The sequence below is a fragment of the Zalophus californianus genome, chromosome 15 (assembly GCF_009762305.2).
Source record: "Zalophus californianus isolate mZalCal1 chromosome 15, mZalCal1.pri.v2, whole genome shotgun sequence".
Lineage (NCBI taxonomy): Eukaryota > Metazoa > Chordata > Mammalia > Carnivora > Otariidae > Zalophus > Zalophus californianus.
Window position 1 is genome coordinate 8,325,412 of NC_045609.1, and position 18,820 is coordinate 8,344,231.

The window sequence follows — 18,820 nt, forward strand, 5'->3', positions numbered from 1 at the left end:
ATCTTGGCTCTTTCCACAGTTTGGCTACTGTGGACATTGCTGCTATAAACATTGGGGTGCACATAACCCCTTCGGATCCCTACATTTGTATCTTTGGGGTAAATACCCAGTAGTGCAATTGCTGGATCTTGCCATTTGCAACAACGTGGATGGGACTGGAGGGTGTTATGCTGAGCGAAATAAGTCAATCAGAGAAAGACATGTATCCTATGACCTCACTGATACGAGGAATTCTTAATCTCAGGAAACAAACTGAGGGTTGCTGGAGTGGTGGGGGGTGGGAGGGATGGGGTGGCTGGGTGATAGACATTGGGGAGGGTAGGTGCTATGGTGAGCGCTGTGAATTGTGCAAGACTGATGAATCACAGATCTGTACTTCTGAAACAAATAATGCAACATATGTTAAAAAAAAAAGAAGAAGAAGAAGAAGAAGATAGCAGGAGGGGAAGAAAGAAGGGGGGAAATCAGAGGGGGAAGTGAACCATGAGAGACGATGCACTCTGAAAAACACACTGAGGGTTCTGGGGGGGGTGGGGGGATGGGTTAGCCTGGTGATGGGTATTAAAGAGGGCACGTTCTGCGTGGGGCACTGGGTGTTATGCACAAACAATGAATCATGGAACACTACATCAAAAACTAATGATGTACTGTATGGTGATTAACATAACAATAAAAAATTTTTTAAAGTTTTTTAAAAGTCATAAAAAATAAATAAATACAATCTTAAAAAAAAAAAAAAAGGACTGATCATTGAAGCCTTGGCATGTGGCTATAGAAGCTTATTTTCTCCAGACTCGGTATCTTTCCACCCTCCAAAGAAAGACAAAAACTAGGAAAGAAAGAAAAAAGATCTTCCCTGTGGTTCCTATTTCCTGATGAGGAAGAACAGGGGTTTTATGGGCTGTATCATATGCACATAACTCCAGATGGCATCAGAGAAAGTTCTACACAGCTAGAAGTTGAGGGTTGGTGACTGTGAGTTCTGGGAGCACTGGGAGGGGCCTGGTGACATTGGGACATCCTGGGCCACGTTTCCATTCTGCTTCGAGCTCTTTCCTTCCTGTCGACCAAGATTGTTGAATTTGTTTCTGAATTTAGGGGAGGAATCCTGGACGGAACATATAGGAAACAGTTTTTAAAGCTGTAGATCCTTCTGACATTAGGATTAGTGGTGACACTGCCAGGAAAAAAAAATAAAATAAATGCTGATGTTGGATCTTGCCAAAAATCTTGTCAAGAGTGTGGATTGTCTCACACAGAACGGAGATGTGGCTTTTGATTCTGGTGGCGTATTTGTTCCAAAGAAATGTGAATTCAGGATGTATGCCAACTAAAGCTGCGGATCCGGAAGCATTCATGAATATTGTAAGTTGGGATTTTTCTGTGTTTGGGGGGAAATGAAGTGGTTCACATGCTAACTTGTGCATCTGTGCATTATCTGCATTATATATTATATTTCTATGTGGTGGTGATTTTTGCTAGCAGAGCATAGTTATAAATAAGCACGTTGTACTGGGAAGAATGCTAACCTCGGTCTGTGTCAACCTTTGTCCTCCTTGAACAGATTCAGTAAACTCGGGTGAATGACTTAATCCCTTTGCCCCAAGCACAAGGTAACTTTTCCTTGGATTCTTCGGTTCGTTCTACGAGCAGAGACATCATCGTGGCATCTTGAGCCACACCCAGACCCTTGGCAATTCCACTTTAGCTATGATTTTTATTCCTTTTTGACTTGCTCAGTCCTCCCTTCCTACTGTCAGGACGCCGGCTTCTAGTAGCTTCTGTTCTCCATACCCTCTTTTAGACTGGGACCTCAGTTGACTGGCCTTGGTAAAATCTAGAGGGCCTCATGTACGTAAGGCTCATGAATGATGTGGCGTCTTTCTAGGTATCCCAGTGCTGGGCTTACTTTCAGGTTCTGGGTTGAGTTTAGGAATGCCCACCACGTAGTTATACTTACCACTTGGCAGACACGGTGATCGAAAGTTGTCAAGGTATGGCTCAGTGGACGGGATCAGCCCCATTTTTCAAAATCAAGGACCTGAGAATAAGGGGCTATTGGCAACTTAAGTTAGGCCATGCCACTTCAGAGAGCAGAGCTGCAATTTAGATCCGGGCCTGCCTGGACACAAAGCTCATAATTGTAACCAACGTGCAATCAACCCTCCCAGGTGAGGAGAGGCTCCTGCCAGCTCACCGGCCCTGGGAAGATCCCACACACATTCCTCTGAGTTATTGCATGGAGGCGATGTCTTCGGCTATAGGCAGAACCGGTCTCCCCGAACCTCACCCACTGGGTGTGTCCAGCACTCGGCGCTGTTGGGTCTTCAGGAACCCTAATACCAAAACCCATTAAATTGGACTCTGCCATTGAGTGTTTATGCCTGGAGAAGCAAAGTAAAATAGGAAATCCATATAATTACTGGGATACATTCGATGAGGTAGAACACGAGTGGTTCAGAGCCTGGATGGGTTTGATTCTGTAGATGGATTTATATGGATGTAATCTATCCTGTATTTTGGGATACAACTGGCTTCTTGCTTGTTTCTTTCTAGCTAGTGTTAATTGAGCACCTAACAGGCCCTTGATACTGCACTAGTCAGTGAGATTCCAGAGAGATCTACGAATACCAAAAGACCCCAGTTCATGGAACTTAGGGTCCAGCAGGGAAAATAGACCCTCAGTTACTAATTACGAAAGCAGTGAAATCGAGGAAGAAAATGTAGACAAGGGGGACATAATCCAGGGAATTCAGGGAAGTTTTTCTGGAAAAAGATCTCTTAAGCTGAAGTCTGCAAATAAATAAGAGTTACTTGAGAAGTTGGGGGTGATTTTTAATTCTAGTAGTCACTGATGCTCACCGAATGCCTACTACATTCCAGGTAACCGAGTGAGTATTATATATGTGCATTGTGTCTTCACATTCCTTGCCAGAACCCCATGGAGTAAAGACCATTGGTACACGTGACTTGCAGATGAGTGAGTTGAGGAACAGGGACAGGTTACCTATTTTCCCAAGATCACATAGCTAGTTTGTGTTAGAACCAGGATTAAAACGCAGGCAGGGAGACCTCAGGGTCTTTCTCTTAACTACTATGCCCCTTTTCCCTTGCTCTACACTGGGCATTTCACCCCTGGCTTTCTCCTCTCTCGGTCCCGTTAAAGCTGAGAGAAATGATTCCCTCCTCGGGGTGATGAAGGTGGGTGGAAATAGGGAGGCTACTGAAGAGATTTCCGAAGCTTCATATTTTACAAAGAGTTTCCACATGTAATGACTGTATAGAGTAGAGGTCCTTAAACAGGGATCCATATATAGGCAACCAGGAATCAGGAACCCCTGAGAGTAAATATAAAAAATGTGTCTGTGTGTCCATGTGCATGTTCATTTTTAAGGTTCTCCTCAAATTCCCTGAGGGATCCCTGACCTAAACATGTTAAGAGCTACTGCTCTTGAATCTGTGATTCTCAGAGATGAAGAGAATCGTAGGGAACGCGTGGTCTGAAGGTTCTCATAAGCTGTCCTAGGAAGAACGCCTCACTGGGTGCATTACAATTACCTGGCCCCTAACCTGAAGTGAGCCCAGGAATCTGTAGGTTTAAGTGCCCCCAGATAATTCTGGCATGCACCCAGGCTTTGGAATCAGTCTTCCGGTCTAGTGGTCCTTAAACAATACAGTGAATCAGAATTTCCAAAGGAGCTTATTAAAACACAGATTGCTGGGCCCCATCCTCAGAGTTCCCAATTCAATCAGTTTGGGTGGAAACTGATCATTTGTATCTCTAGCAAGGGCCCAAGTGATGCTGAGCCTTTTGGTCCAGGGCCCACACTTTGAGAACCATTGTTCTAGTCCAGTCTCTACATTAAAGGCAAAGAAAATGAGTACTAGAGAGGGCTGGCTAGTTCTTCTAAGATAACATGAGTAACTAGGGAAAACGTGGGACCCCTTTCTATAACTTCCAGAGTCAAGGAATCTACCTGTTACTTTTGGATCGTTGAGAGCATAGCCATACGGAACTGAACTCAAAAGACACTGCCTTTTCCTTAGAGCGAAATCATCCGACATCAAGGCTACCCTTGTGAAGAGTATGAGGTTGTGACAGAAGATGGGTACATCCTTTCAGTTAACAGAATTCCTCAAGGCCCAGCGCAGCTTAAGAAAACAGGTATGGTTCACCCCCATGCCACCCCAACATGGCAGCCTTCTCTATAGTAATGATTTCCTTGTGGTTTGAGTGTGTAGAGGGGAGTCTGGGTTCTTGTTATAGACTGGGGCCCATTGTTTGAGCCAAAAATAGCTTCACTCCCCCTTCCTCCCCATCAACACCACCCCATTTACCCCAAATATCCGGAATGATCTCAAAGAAACATAGCGTTTGCTTTAAAACAAAAAAAGACCTTCAAGAAAGGCCCATTTCTTGACGCTTTCTAGCACTTAACCCATTCCCCAAACCCCTCTTAGATAGATATTCTAGAATATCCACTGATGGTCTCTTGAACAGACCATATCAACCCCTGCTCATGAAGAAGGCAAACTCCAATATGGCACCTGGCGCTTACCCCTGCGTACTCTGTATTCCCCGTCCATATAGCACTTTAAGTATTTGAGATGTTGCTCAGCTTTTCACTGAAGTTTTTTTAAGAATCAGGAAATAGATGTACATTTTTAATTTTCTGATACATTTCTTCAATTCATACAATCCCATTTTTTGTATATGGGGTTTTCAGCTATTGCTGGTTTTTAAAAAATATTCACATTCATTACCAATGAAAGTGTTCTGTATTCCTTTGAATACTCTAGCTCTACATTTATAGCAGCAACTACAGTATTTGTCATGAGTACAGATAATAAAATTTTATACTGTGTTCTTTCTAAAAGCCAGCTCTGATAGCTTGTGCTTTATTTGCATTAGTTTCTCTTAACTTCCACAATAATCTGAAGAAACTGCCACTCACAGAGGTTAAGTAACTTGTCCAGAAGGTCTATGCTAGCACTTGCCAGAATATTGCAAAACCCGCAGTCAAATCAAGACCTGTCTGCCACTGTAGCCCATGTTCTCAACTAGGACCAGAGACTGCTGGGCAAATGCTATCATCTTTGGCATAAGCAAACTTCAGGGTTCTATTTTATTCCAATTTACACGCGTGCAGCTTTTTGAAGACCAGCTTTTTTTTTTTTTTTTTTAACCAGCTGCATAGCTGTCCCTTCTGTATGTCCAGCATGCTCCAACCTCAGTGCGTTTGAAGCAGCTCCTTGTCACCTAGTAGAGTCTGGCCCCTTATCCTGCTTACATCCCCTGCAGCACTTACCACCTGGTAGGATAGATAATATAATTTGCTGGTTTATTATCTGTCTCCCCCAACCGGAATGTAAACTCACTGGGAGCTGGGACTTTATTTTGTTGAAGGCTATACAGCCAGTGCCTAAAAAAACGCCACGCACATTCTGGGTGCTAATAAATATGTGTGGAATGAACGAATGAATGAACAAATGAACGAATGAATGAACGATTTTTATACACATAAACAGAGAGCCTGGAGATGCAGAGAGAACTCTTCAGTGAGCCCCACAAATCCTAGGAGGCAAGCAAGGCACAGCTCTCCCAAGCCATCGAGTGACTGTGGTGGTGCCTGAGCTCACAGGTCACCTGCACCCCTATTCATGGATGGAGTTTCCATTCTCACATCCTGTTCACTTACACCGTTCACTTATCACCCCAGAGTTTGGGAGTTCAGGGTATCCATCCATCTGCCCTTTTGGTCCAGTTGGTGCAGAATACTCCCCTCTAGTGGCCAGCTCCTGCTGCCTCTGCAAGGACCCAGTAAGTTGGGTCGTATCCTGATCCCCTTCACTATAAAGAAGGATGTTCTCTTCTATCATCACAACACATTTAGCAAGAGTAGAAATTAACATTGATTGATATTAGTATCTACTGCACAGCCCATATTCAAATGTTTTCGGTTATACAAGTCCTTTGTGTTTGCTTTTCTTCCTGGTCAGTAGTCTCATCCACGGTCATATGCCACATTTAGTCTTCATGACTTTTTGTCTCCTTTATGAACTGAAACAATTTCTCAAGTTTTGTCTCTTTTGACCTCTACATTTTTAAAGAGTTTGGGGGCAGTTATTTTATAGAACGCTCTTCAGTTTTGTTTGTCTGATGTTTCTCCATGATGTGATTCAGGTTATACATTTTGGCCCGAATACGGCAGAAGTGAAGTTGTGTCCTCAGCATGTCACATCATGAAGCACATGATAATGGCTTATTCCAGTATTGGTGATATTCACTTTATTTTAAAAAAATTCTTTTCATCTCAGCAAATAAAATAGTATATACTTAAAGTGTACAATGTGGGGCACCTGGACGGCTCAGTTGGTTAAGCGTCTGACTCTTGATTTCGGCTCAGGTCATGATCTCAGGGTCACGAGCAATCATGGATCCCTGAGAGCCTGACCTGAGATCACGACCTGAGCCGAAATCAAGCATCAGACGCTTAACCAACTGAGCCACCCAGGCGCCCCTAGACTCACTCATCCTTAATTTATTCACTGGGATACGATTTATAGCTATCATTGTTTATTTTGAGTCTCAAATTTTCCCATATTTGGGCAGTGGGAGCTCCTTCAAGCTGGCTTGTGAATCTTTTTGACATGAAGGGCCTGTAATCATTAAACGATTATACATTATGGTGTGTATATATATATATATATATATATATATATATATATATACGTTCATTATCTATACATTTATAATTATGTAATATTTAATTATATTTATAATCACATAATTACCTTAATAATTAGACTATACTATGTCCTGGGCATTTCCAATATCCTCAGTGGTGCCCAGACACACCAAGTGAGAGTAAGAACTACAGGAAGACAACAATGGAAGCCAAACTCTACTGATTCTTTCTCTATGCCAGGCATTGTTGCCGTCTGTTCCCTGTGCACTATATTATTTAGTCGTAACAAAAACCCTGTTTTTCTGATGAGGAAATCAAGACACAGACAGGTTAAGTGACCAACTAATATAATCGATCTAACAAGCAGCTAAATAAAAATTTGAACACGGGTCTGTTGAGCTTGAAAGCGCTTGCACACTAGAGGGTAACAAGAAAGGTGGAGAACATGTCTCATGGCTGAAATTCTCTTGCACGTAGGTCCGAGGCCAGTGGTATTACTGCAGCATGGCCTGAATGGGGACGCCAGCCACTGGATCTTCAACCTGCCCAACAGCAGCCTGGGCTTCATTCTGGCAGACGCCGGTTTTGACGTGTGGCTGGGGAATAGCAGGGGGAACACCTGGTCTCGTAAACACAAGACCCTCTCCGTAGACCAAGATGAGTTCTGGGCTTTCAGGTATACTGAGTGGAGGCAGACACAGATGTCTTTGGGAGAACCCGGTAAAGAATGTGGCTCCTAGCATTTGGATGATTTACTTTGGTTGGGTCATCAATATCCTACCAAGATAGACCCAATTGTTTTAATTTGGGGAAGCAGAGGGAGGGACTGGGTTTCCCTAATAGGAGAATGGGTCTGGCTAATAGGGTGAGATGGTGGTTTGTGTCAGGTGGTTGAGAGAAGGTGTAGGTCCACGTCCTTGCAGATGTGTACCCTGGGACTAACTCCCCCCCCGAGTAATGACAAGAACAAGCACCCCCAGAAAGAGATGAGATCAGGCAACATTAGAGATATTGGGGAAACTATTAAGCCTTAGGGACCATCAGTTTGGCTAATACATATCTCACGGTCTTACAAAAGGTTTTTAATGTTTTTATGTAAATTACCTATTGGCATTCAACCTGCTCTTCATCCATGTCATCGGACAAGGGCCCCTGCGGCATTTATAATCCTTTCCGTACAAATGAATCTGTATAGCCAGGTGCTGCTTTGCTAACTATATAGCAGGACACCTTCACCAGGCAGTAGATCATGTGCTCAGTAAATATTCCTTGAAGATGATTATCACTCTGTGATACTATCTGGAGAAACAGCGGGGTACAAATAGTGCAAATAGTCTGTGAGCCCAGGGGCCCCCATGTGTCACGGGTGGGAAACAAGTCCATCCTGAGGGTCTCGAGGGGCACGGTCACAAGCTGGTGGGACTGACGACTCAGGAGCTTGTTTGCAAACCCCAGGGGCTGCTTTCACTGTTTCTGATTCTAATTTTTCATGTAACTTTGTCTTTCCCCCCCCCTTATAGTTATGATGAGATGGCTAGGTTTGACCTTCCTGCAGTCATAAACTTTATTTTGCACAAAACCGGCCAGGAAAAGATCTACTATGTCGGCTATTCACAGGGCACCACCATGGGTAAGTTCGATGGGAGCAGGTTTGTATAGTCAGGGATGTGGGCATATGGTGCTCGGCGGTGCCTGGGGTCTGGCACCCGACCTTCTCTCGGCTCTGGCCCTGACCTCTTCAGTGACTCTGAGGGCTATGGAAGTCGGGGACGAAAGTAGCAGAAGGAGCAAGGGCTCTGGAGGCAGACAGACGTGGGATTAGATCATATGTGGCTCTACCACCTCTTAGGTGAATGTCCTTGAGTGAATTGTCCAACCCCTGTGATCTCAGTTTCCTCATCTACAAAATGAAGATAGTAACTCCCTCATAGGGGAGTTAGAGGTGTTCGAACTACTCAGGGACAATGTGGATCAGCTCTGTGAAGGCAGGGGTTTCGTCTAAGACACAAGTCTAAGAGAAGTTTCTGGCCCAAAGTGTGCACTCAATTCCATAAACAGTAAGCATGGTGGTCACATTACAGACAGGACGGCTGGCAGATTTCATTCAAGTCTTCTTCCTTCCCTTCTACGGCCAATGTCTGGAATTTCGTGCTGTTGTCCTTTTGCTTTTGGTGAATTTGTGGGAAACCTTAACTCACAGCCCCTGTAGGATACAGGTCATCACTGGGGAGACGGGAGTGGAGGCTGTGTCCTCTGGCTCTCTCTCAGACCAAAGGCAGTAGGAAAAGTGTTTGGCTTAGACCAGGACAAGGAAGGGCACAGTGTGTGTCATGGGGAGAAGGTTCTCCCTGGGAAGGCTGAGAGCACTCTTTACCTTCACCCTGAGCCAAACCTATAGGGGAAGGCCAGGGTATGGGATGCTGAGGAGACAGGTGAGCACACCCCCCTGGAACTCAGGGCAGGAGTTCAGTGGGTTTATTTTTATCTGGTGCTTTCTGGCGAACGAAAAGAGTCTGACTTTCATATTTTCCTCTCTGGATTTTCCAACAACATTAACTGGCTCTGGGGATGCCACGTCTCACCACACACTTGATAGAGAGCAAGCTGGGGTGTTAATCCCCACTCTTGCTCTAATGGCTAGAGACCTCTGAGAGTTTCTTTGCTCTACACTCAAATTGTCCAGCTTGACATTAAGATAAAGGTGCTGATGATGAGGCCAAATGCTATTTCAAGAAGAAAAGGGGGGCAAAAAAGCATGGGATTCTTCTAGTTGTCAACCATGAAGCTCTTTAGATGGAGAACCTGTACTAACTTTGCATAAAGAGAAAGAATCGCTGGGAGAAGTTAGCGAGGATTCTCAAACTTGACATTTGAGAGGAGTTCTAATAGGGTCACAATCCAGCTGGAATAGAGTTTAATGGAGTTCCCACCCAATCCTACTGACGGTACGCCTGGGAGAGCAAGAGGAACAAGTCACTCTTGGGCCTGCCTTTGCATGGGGCTAGCTAGCTTAATCATGTGGAGGGAAAAGTTGATAAGGATGCATTCTTCAGGGTGCCTGGGTGGCTCAGTTGGTTAAGCGACTGCCTTCAGCTCAGGTCATGATCCCGGAGTGCTGGGATCGAGTCCCGCATCGGGCTCCCGGCTCAGCGGGGAGCCTGCTTCTCCCTCTGACCCTTTCCCCTCTCATGCTGTTTCTCTCTCTCTCTCTCTCAAATAAATAAATAAAATCTTTAAAAAAAAAAAAAAAAGGATGCATTCTTCATGAATACTCACTCACCCCCAGGAACGGGGTGGGGGGCGCACGGCAGGGGAGGGAGTCACGTGATACCAGTCTTCTTCTGCCCCGCTCGCCTCCCACTCAAGTTGCAGATATCGGCCTAGCTAGGGAGTGCACAGATGCAGAGTATTTCAAACACAGTGACCACGCCCTGGCTTTAAATGATAACCTTTTTTCTCGCCAAGTCTCCACAGGGATGGTCCCTACCCGGTGATAATTCAGAGACTTTCATAGGCTTAGAAACTGGGGCACAGACTGATTTAGCCAGGGCCCCAGACCTGATCTATAACAAAAATAACAGTTAGGATCCAGTTCAGTAGACAGCTTGTTTTTGAGATCATGTTACAGTTTGGGTTCCAGGAAAGGTAGGAATCAATGAGACCAGCAGAAACCCTGCTATCCCAACACTCATTTTATTACAGAACCTGCTTGTTACTGATCAACAGGGCAATTTCTCTAGTTCTAAGTTCCGTTCACTGTAAAGTAGAGATTTGTTAAAAACACCTCACAAGAGTCTGCGAATTCAATGAGATAAGAACCACAAAAGTGCCCTGAAAAGTGTCTGGCACATAGTTATTCTCTGTATATATATTTTCTCAAAGTCCATACTATTGGACTCAATAGTTTAATTCGATCATGCAATGAGAAACTACTAGCTGGAAAAGATATGCCAGGTGTCGTAGGGAACACCGAGGTGTGTTGGCTACTGGTGTTTTCCTCTTCAAGGAGCTTATACTTTCCTAGGACAGTTAAGACCCAATTACACATAGTTACTGAAATAACCTGATAAAAGTGCAATCACAGCTTTGGGTTCTGGGATAGGCAATATCCACACTGACCTATCTCTTCTCTTGTAGGCTTTGTTGCTTTTTCCACCATGCCAGAACTGGCTCAGAAAATCAAAATGTATTTTGCTTTAGCGCCCATAGCCACTATTAAACATGCAACAAGCCCTGGTACCAAATTTTTGTTGCTGCCGGATATGATGATCAAGGTATGTGGCTCCTCAGATAATTCCTTATCTGCGTAGACGAGTCCTCCAACCCAATTTGCTAAGACATACAGACAGCCCCGACATACAATAGCTCAACTTCACGATCTTTCGACTTTGTGATGGTGCACAGGCGATACGCAATCAGTAGAAACCACACTCTGAATTTTAAATGTTGATCTTTTCCTGGCCTAGTGATATTTGAGACAAACCTCTCTTGCGATGCTGGGCAGCCGCCAGAGCTCCCAGGTTTTGATTTACAATATTTTCAACTTATGATGGGCTCCGTTATAAGTTTTGGAAGATCTGTATGCCTTTAAATTAGACTCACTTCTTTTCGACTCTGATGTAATGACTACAATTCCATGTCATGTTTTTACAGGGACTGTTTGGCAGAAAAGAATTTCTGTACCAGACCAGATTCTTCAGACAGTTTGCTATTTACCTGTGTGGTCAGATGATTATGGATCAGATTTGTAGCAACTTCTTGTTTCTTATGGGAGGATTTAATACAAACAATATGAACATGGTAAGTGGGAGCCTAGTCAATTCTTAGTTTTCCAAAGCAAAGCGAGGAGTGAGTCTCACCTCCTGAGAGTGAGCTAATGCCAGGGGAGACTTATTCCGTTTTCTTCAAATCATACTAACATGCAGAAAATACTTCAACACAGTCTGAGTCAAGGTTGACATAAGGGCATCTCTGGACACTGACGTCATAGACCGGGAGGCGGAGAAGGGTGTGCACAACGATTTGGGGTAATACCCTTAGGATAACACCAGGGAAGGGAAGGAAGCAGGATTTGGTAGATTGAAAACATCAAGCCGTGATGCAATCTCTGTGGGAATCTCAGTTGATGTGAAGATGGGGATACCCTTCTAAGCTGTCCTAAGTTACAGAGAGAGGGTTGGTCTTTATACTCACAGCTCAACCTGTCATCTGTTACAGATGTCGCCAGGGGAGACGCTGGGCAGGGCAGCTTTCTGCACCTGGGGTGGCCCCCCAAGGAAGCCTGACAGTGGGGTGCTGTCTGCCAGCAGCACCTCCAGAAGCTGGAGGAATATATCTTTCACTTCTGAAGATTTTTTTCCTTTTTTCTTAACAAAATGATTAATCGCTACCATTTGATACACACTTATTATGTACCCGGCTAAGTGATTCCCTGTAACAATCCTATAAGACAGGTATGATCAATAGCCTCCTTTTACAGACTACTGTCCTGAGATTTAAGGCTTTCAATAACTCCCAAATCGACCTAAAAATTGAATGGCAGAGGTAGGATTTGAATACAGACCCAATTCTAGAGCCCTCATCCTTAATTATTCTGGTAAAGTTTTTTAAAAGGAGAAGTCAGATGTCTAAAGGGAAGCTCTTCTCAGATGAAAAAATACCCGGGGTGCCCGGGGATACACTTAGTGGCATTTTTTATTTATTGCGTGTGTGTATATTACTGATGTGTGAATAATTGCTGATAACTTGATGATATTCCCATTTCTCAATCTGACACCCTGGAGATGTGGTCTTGACAAGATGCATGTCTTGTGAGTTTTCCATGCCCCACAAACCACTCGTGTTTTGTTACAGAGCCGAGCAAATGTGTATGTCGCTCACATTCTGGGCGGGACGTCCGTGCAAAATATCCTACACTGGAGCCAGGTAGGAATGCTAACTCTGTTGTCTTTGCCAAGGGTCTCTGTGTATTTTGTCTGGAGCAGTCAAAGGATGTCCTTTTGACGGCCCAGGGGTTATTTCACATTTATTCCAAGATGGACAATGATCTTGGCAATGCTGTTTTGACCGTGAATTTGATCCAGAACACTGAATCTTTTCAGGAGATGGTGGTGGGGGGAGCGTTGGCCTAAGGAATCTTTAGTGGGCCTTAAGAGTGTGACTTCAGATGAGGCTGGAGATCATGTTTCCATTCTCCTTTTCGGCTCCTCCAGCACAATGGTCAAGTGGTAATAAAAATGGGAAGAAGGCAGGACCTAATTCACAGGAGTCCTTTGTGCCGCAGATTTCACGGGCAATCACAGAAGGGACTGTCCCGATCACCAGTCACAGGAACTGTCTCTAGGGGCAGTGGGGCAGATCTCAGATCATCCAGAACTCATTCAAGGACAGTGTGGATGCTAATTATTGCCTCACCTATAAAGAAGGACTGCACCTAATATTGCTCATTATAGATGATACGGAAGAGTGGTTGATTTGCTGTGGAAATAAGGATGGAGATAAAGACAGAGAGCTAGATCACAGTTAACCGTAGATTCTCAACTACTACAACCACAGCCTCGTTGAGAAAAAAATGGAGGGCTCCTAATTCAAACAGAAAGTTTTAAGCATACTGAGGGTGACCTTTACAAATCATAAATACCGGTTCTATCTGTTTCTCTAAAGATTTAGAGCCTAAATTGTTCCTCTAAGGTCATGGCTCTATTTGTGTGTGTGTGAGTGTGTGTGCGTGTGTATGGGGAGCGAGACTTTACAGCCAAAAGGAAAGAAGAATTCTGAATGAGGTGAAATTTTGGTCGCCTTCTCCCTGAATCACCACACGGCGCGGCGCTAGGGGGCGCTCTCCCGTGGCAGCCTGCGGAGACAGCCACCTGCACACAGACTACGTCGGGGATGCACTTCCTGGAGTTGTAGGACAAGGTGGCAAGTGTGTCTCCAGGGCATTTTCCTCCCCGAAGGGGCCTTACTCTTGCCCTTATGCTCTCTCGAAGATTATCCTAACACCGAGTGGATTTTTGCTCTCCAATTGGCTTTTGCCCTCCAATTGGCTTACGACTGCAGACTTGGTAGCACCTGCTCACCCCACCCTTATCCAGGGATGCATTTGAAAGCCATGTCAATTTGTTTCTTTTTAGGCAATGAATTCTGGGGAATTCCGGGCATTTGACTGGGGGAATGAGACCAAAAATCTGGAGAAAGGCAATCAGGTAAGAAAATCAAACACATCCTTTTTAAATAAATGGGAGGGAAGTTATAATAACAGTTTTTTTGTAGAGGCAGGAATCAAATCTGAGTTCGGGCTTGACTCCATTTGAAGAGAGAGAAGTTCACAGCTTCGCCAAGACGCTTCCTGCTTTCATAACGGAGTAGGAGAACTTTCCTGATGAGTCGGCCACCATGAACAAGGCACTTGGGCTTCTAAGGAGCAAGATGGGGTAGATATGGTGAAGGGAAGAGTGTAGACTCTGGTGGTCACTAAAAGGATCCTCTTAGGGTCAAAAGATAAAAATAAAAAACAAAACCAGGGATGAAGATGGCAGGGACTAGTTTGCTTCACAGCACATAAGAGGGCCTTTAGTGGCAAGTGAGGGTTGCTTGTGCCTGCCTCGGTCCTACCACCTGTGGGGTCATGGATAGGCTGCTTTCATTCTGCAGACGCCAATGTCTTTATCTTTAAAAATTACTGGACTGGGGCGCCTGGGTGGCTCAGTCGGTTAAGCGTCCGACTCTTGATCTCAGCTCAGGTCTTGATCTCAGGGTCATGAGTTCAAGCCCAGCATTGGGCTCCAAGCTGGGTGTGAAGCCTATTTAAAATAATAATAATTATTATTATTATTAGACTAGATAATCCTTAAGAGTTCTGCTGGTCACACTTTTAATGCATCTGTCATTTGCAAGGGAAAAATGTGAAAAGGTATTACATTATCTAAGAAAATGCACAGCCGATGCCCTAGAATAAAATGAACAGTTGTGGAGAGTCAGAAGTGGGTGCTAAACTCTTCTGAGCATAAAATCCCCACTGAAGATTATTGGTTAGCTTGTATATGAATACAAACAAATACTGACCATACAAACATAAAGCCAGAGGGAGCCCGACAAACAGAGGCCAACCCCTGAGAGTCTTGGATCATATGTAACATCCACTCCAGTACATCAGTCTAGATATAAAAGCCTAGGAAGTCGGACAGACTGGGGAGTGCCCTGACCAACAAACTCTAGGTCACGGGCATCACCTACTTTTTATTAGGTCCTTCTTCAATGTTTCCTAATACATGTCTTTGGAGAAAACATTCCGGCTCCAAGATGGTTTTTTATTTATCAGCATTAATGTTTTAAATTCTAGAGAAAGCAGCTCAGGCAACGTAGGCCGCAGGAAAGAAAAAGAAAACATGCAGGCAAAAAAGGCATTCTAGAATCACAGCTCCTTAGAGTTAGACCTGAATTCAGTTCACCTGTAAAATGAGAAAAATACATGACTGGCGCCGTAGAATATTCCAACCTTTCCTATCTAAGTTAGACCATGAAAGGTGACTCTGATCACCAACTTCCTATGTGTGTGTGGGCACAGGGAGATTCCCCACCACCAACAGGCAGGTCTCCAGACCCCAGCCGGGTGTCCTACGATCTAACTCGATTCTGACACTATCTGAAGATAGCATCAGAGTAAGGGCTTGGTTCGCGAAGACTGCCCTCCAGTTCATATGCCAATCTCAAGCCCAGGTACTTCCTATGCTTCTGGACCCACTGGCTCTACTCAAAGATTCTAACAGCCCTCTCCTTGGGTTCTATTAATTTGCCAGATTGGCTCACAGAACTCAGAGAGACATTTTACTTACTAGATCATCCATTATTACAAAAGACTGTAACTCAGGAACAGCCAGAAGGAAGAGATGCAGAGGGAAGTGTATGGTGAAGGTCAAGGAGCTTCCAGCCCTCTCCTAGCCAGCTACTTTCCCCAAATCTCCACGTGTTCACCAGCCTGGAAGCTCCCCAACCTTGTTTAGGGTTTTTATGGGCTTCATCACATAGGCATGATTGATTCAATTGTTGGCCATCGGCGACTGAACTCAATCTCCAGCCCCCTCACCTCTCTGGAGGTTGGGGGCAGCACTTAAAGTTCCAACCCTCTAACCACAGGCTTGGCTCCACTGGCGACCAGACCCCATCCTTCAGTCAAGTCCAAAAGTCACCTCTTTAACTTAACAAAAGACACTTTATTGGCTCTTGTCACTGAGTAAGTTCCAAGGGTAAAGAGGAGGTCTGGGCGCCTGGGTGGCTCAGATGCTTAAGCGTCTGCCTTCGGCTCAGGTCATGATCCCAGAGTCCTGGGATCGAGTCCCGCATCGGGCTCCCTGCTCCTTGGGAGCCTGCTTCTCCTCTGCCTCTCTCTCTCTCTCTCTCTCTCTCTGTCTCTCTCTGTCTCTCATGAATAAATAAATAAAATCTTAAAAAAAACAAAAAAAAACAAAAAAAAAGAATCATTTCTTAAAAAAAAAAAAAAAGGAGGTCTGTGCCAGAAATGGGGATGAAGACCCATTTCTCCTTATTGTAAATCACAGTCTCAGGCTTGAACTCTAAATTCTTAGAAAGCCACAGAATCAACCAAGACTCCTGGGTTGAAGCCTTGGCTCCACGGTGGATTTTCTGAGAAGAATCGGGGCTCAGCATTACTGTGGAGAGTTCTAGGTGCTTGATTAACCTCAGGGCTCAGCCAGCCAGTCTGATCTAGAAGCACTGCTTGAATAAGGGAGATCGTCAGTTCGGAATCCTAGATGCCTTTCTTCGGGTGATGGGGGACTGGAACAGGGGTCTAATTGTTACCCCTCCCCACCCCACCCCCACCCCCCCGCTCAAATGACCCGAGTTCTAGGGCCTCTGGCTTCTCCAGGTTTTGAGCTTGGACTGCCTCAAGGCCTTTCCGTTCTCCCAGAAAGTCTCTGTGAAGACCCCCTACCTTTCTCAGGGGACTCCAATCTCTTGCCTTTCCCTCGAGAATCTCTCTCCCTCTGGCCTCATGAAATTTGTGAAATCAGCCTTGAAAAGGACAGGAACATTATCTTCCAAAGGCAACGTATGTTTTAAATATTTATTAATAGGGAGAAAAAGAATTGAAAATTTATGCTCAAGGTGGGAAGCCACTCACATGGTTGGTCACTTGGCCTCGTAAGTTGGTACAAGCGTCATCCCCATTTCCCAGATGAAGAAACTGAGGCTAACCGACTGTACCTTCAAGTAGGGGCTGAACAGACAACTCTGGATGGGGTCCTGTTTGGCTGCGGTGCCTGTGCACTTTTCTTCACAACACATGACATGTTTTGACTCTGTTGACTTGAAATAGAAACCGTGAGTTTGGAAATCCAAATGTTACTGACAGTTAAAAATGATTCCTTTTTTCTAGCCAACTCCCGTAAGGTACAAGGTCAGAGATATGATGGTCCCCACCGCAGTGTGGACGGGGGGTCAGGACTGGCTTTCAAATCCAGAGGACGTGAAGACGCTGCTCTCCGAGGTGACCAATCTCATCTACCATAAGAACATTCCTGAGTGGGCACATGTGGATTTCATCTGGGGCTTGGATGCTCCTCACCGTATGTACAATGAGATCATACATCTGATGAAGCAGGAGGAGACCAGCTTCTCCCGGGGAAAGTGCGAGATCAGGCTGTGAAGCATCCGATACTGATGAGTCTTAGGATTTTTCAGGATTTCCAGAAACTGGAAACCTCCCCTATCAGTAGAAGGGGGTGGGGAAGGGAGGGCAGAGATATAATACGCATTCCTTCAGAGTTCCTGTATTTGACACTAAAACGGACATTTAAATTTTTTTTAGCTCATTAAAATACTCATTGGGTGAACATAGGTTTCCTGTGTTATATATTCTGCCATCCTGAAGGGCAGGTTTTGCCTGACAGCCGGAAATTAACCAGGACTCTTTATACCATTCAGGTAGACCCCTTTACAATGTTAACTTTTTTTCTAGAAGCCATATTTTTGGAACAGTCAAGTAAAATGATGGATGGGGACAGCGACAGAGGTCTTGAATCTCTGGATTGTTGTAACTACGACAAAATAAGCTAGACATTTTCACCTTATTGCCATAGAGACATCACGCTACCTCAGGAAGCTGAGCTGTTTTAGGAAAGAAAGAGAGAGAGAGAGAGAGATGGAAAAAGAACAGTATGGACGAAATACATTTTAAGCATCATTAAAAAGGGCCAAGTTTTATAGTTGAGTCTCAGAGGAAATAATTTGGTAAGATATTTAGTCACTTTTCCAGTAAGTACGTTATGCCCTGCATGGAGCACGTCTATCTGTCAGTACCTAGTGCCAAGTCCAAGTTCATATGAGAGTTTACTGCCTGAGGCTACCAATGTCTGGCCCCGTTTTCCCCCTTCAAAAATTAAAAACTGGGAAAAAAGCTTTAGAAATTCATGAGCATAGTGACACAAACTGTCATGTATTCTGTCCCTTGATCTTGACAAGTACCCAAACTCATCCACAAATCTGGATTTATTTCTTTAGAAAAATGTTCACAGTTCACACAGTTTCCAAGATGACAGTTATAAGTTACGTGAGTGAGAGTGTAATTTTGCAAACCAGATTGAAGGTATACTGGTGCATGAAGTTCGCTTCTTTATTCAACCCCCCAGAGTCACCTGCTAACTTCATTCAATGCAAATGTATCTTAAATAATTTAAGAGACACTTAAAGCCTTCAGAATCTATATATACACTCTACTACTTGCCTCACAAAACATGTACTGTAAGGTTCTGTACATAGTTCAATAAATACTCCTGGATTGGATTTTCATTAAACCCTTATTCTGTTCAAGGACGGTAAATCATTCTTTCTTAGACTGTTTATTTGTTACCACATATAGTGTGGCTTAGTCCATGTCTGAAGATATTATTGACTCAGTCTTGCTTTGCAAAATTCAACCATCTTTAAATGTGTTTATTTCTATTCTGTCTCATTGACAAAGGACTTGAGAAATATTATTTTGATATTCCCTCTCTCCTCTAGAAGTATAATCCAGATACCACCACGTCCTATTGCTCTATTTCTTGTAAAGAAATCCTTTGTCTAGATGGATTCTAAAAACAAACTGAGGGTTCTAGAGGGGAGGTGGGTGG

The 18,820-nt window shown here is 44.2% G+C and overlaps 1 protein-coding gene across 1 annotated transcript; it reads left to right on the forward strand.

Moving 5' to 3' along the window:
- Positions 1-1,074: 1,074 nt before the first annotated feature.
- Positions 1,075-17,385, forward strand: LIPM (lipase family member M). Its single transcript, XM_027596406.2, has 9 exons — positions 1,075-1,365; positions 4,048-4,165; positions 7,167-7,365; positions 8,210-8,319; positions 10,827-10,963; positions 11,343-11,489; positions 12,543-12,614; positions 13,823-13,894; positions 17,086-17,385. Exons 1-9 carry the CDS (start codon positions 1,267-1,269, stop codon positions 17,353-17,355), a joined length of 1,224 nt encoding a protein of 407 aa, XP_027452207.1. The 5' UTR covers positions 1,075-1,266; the 3' UTR covers positions 17,356-17,385.
- Positions 17,386-18,820: the final 1,435 nt, after the last annotated feature.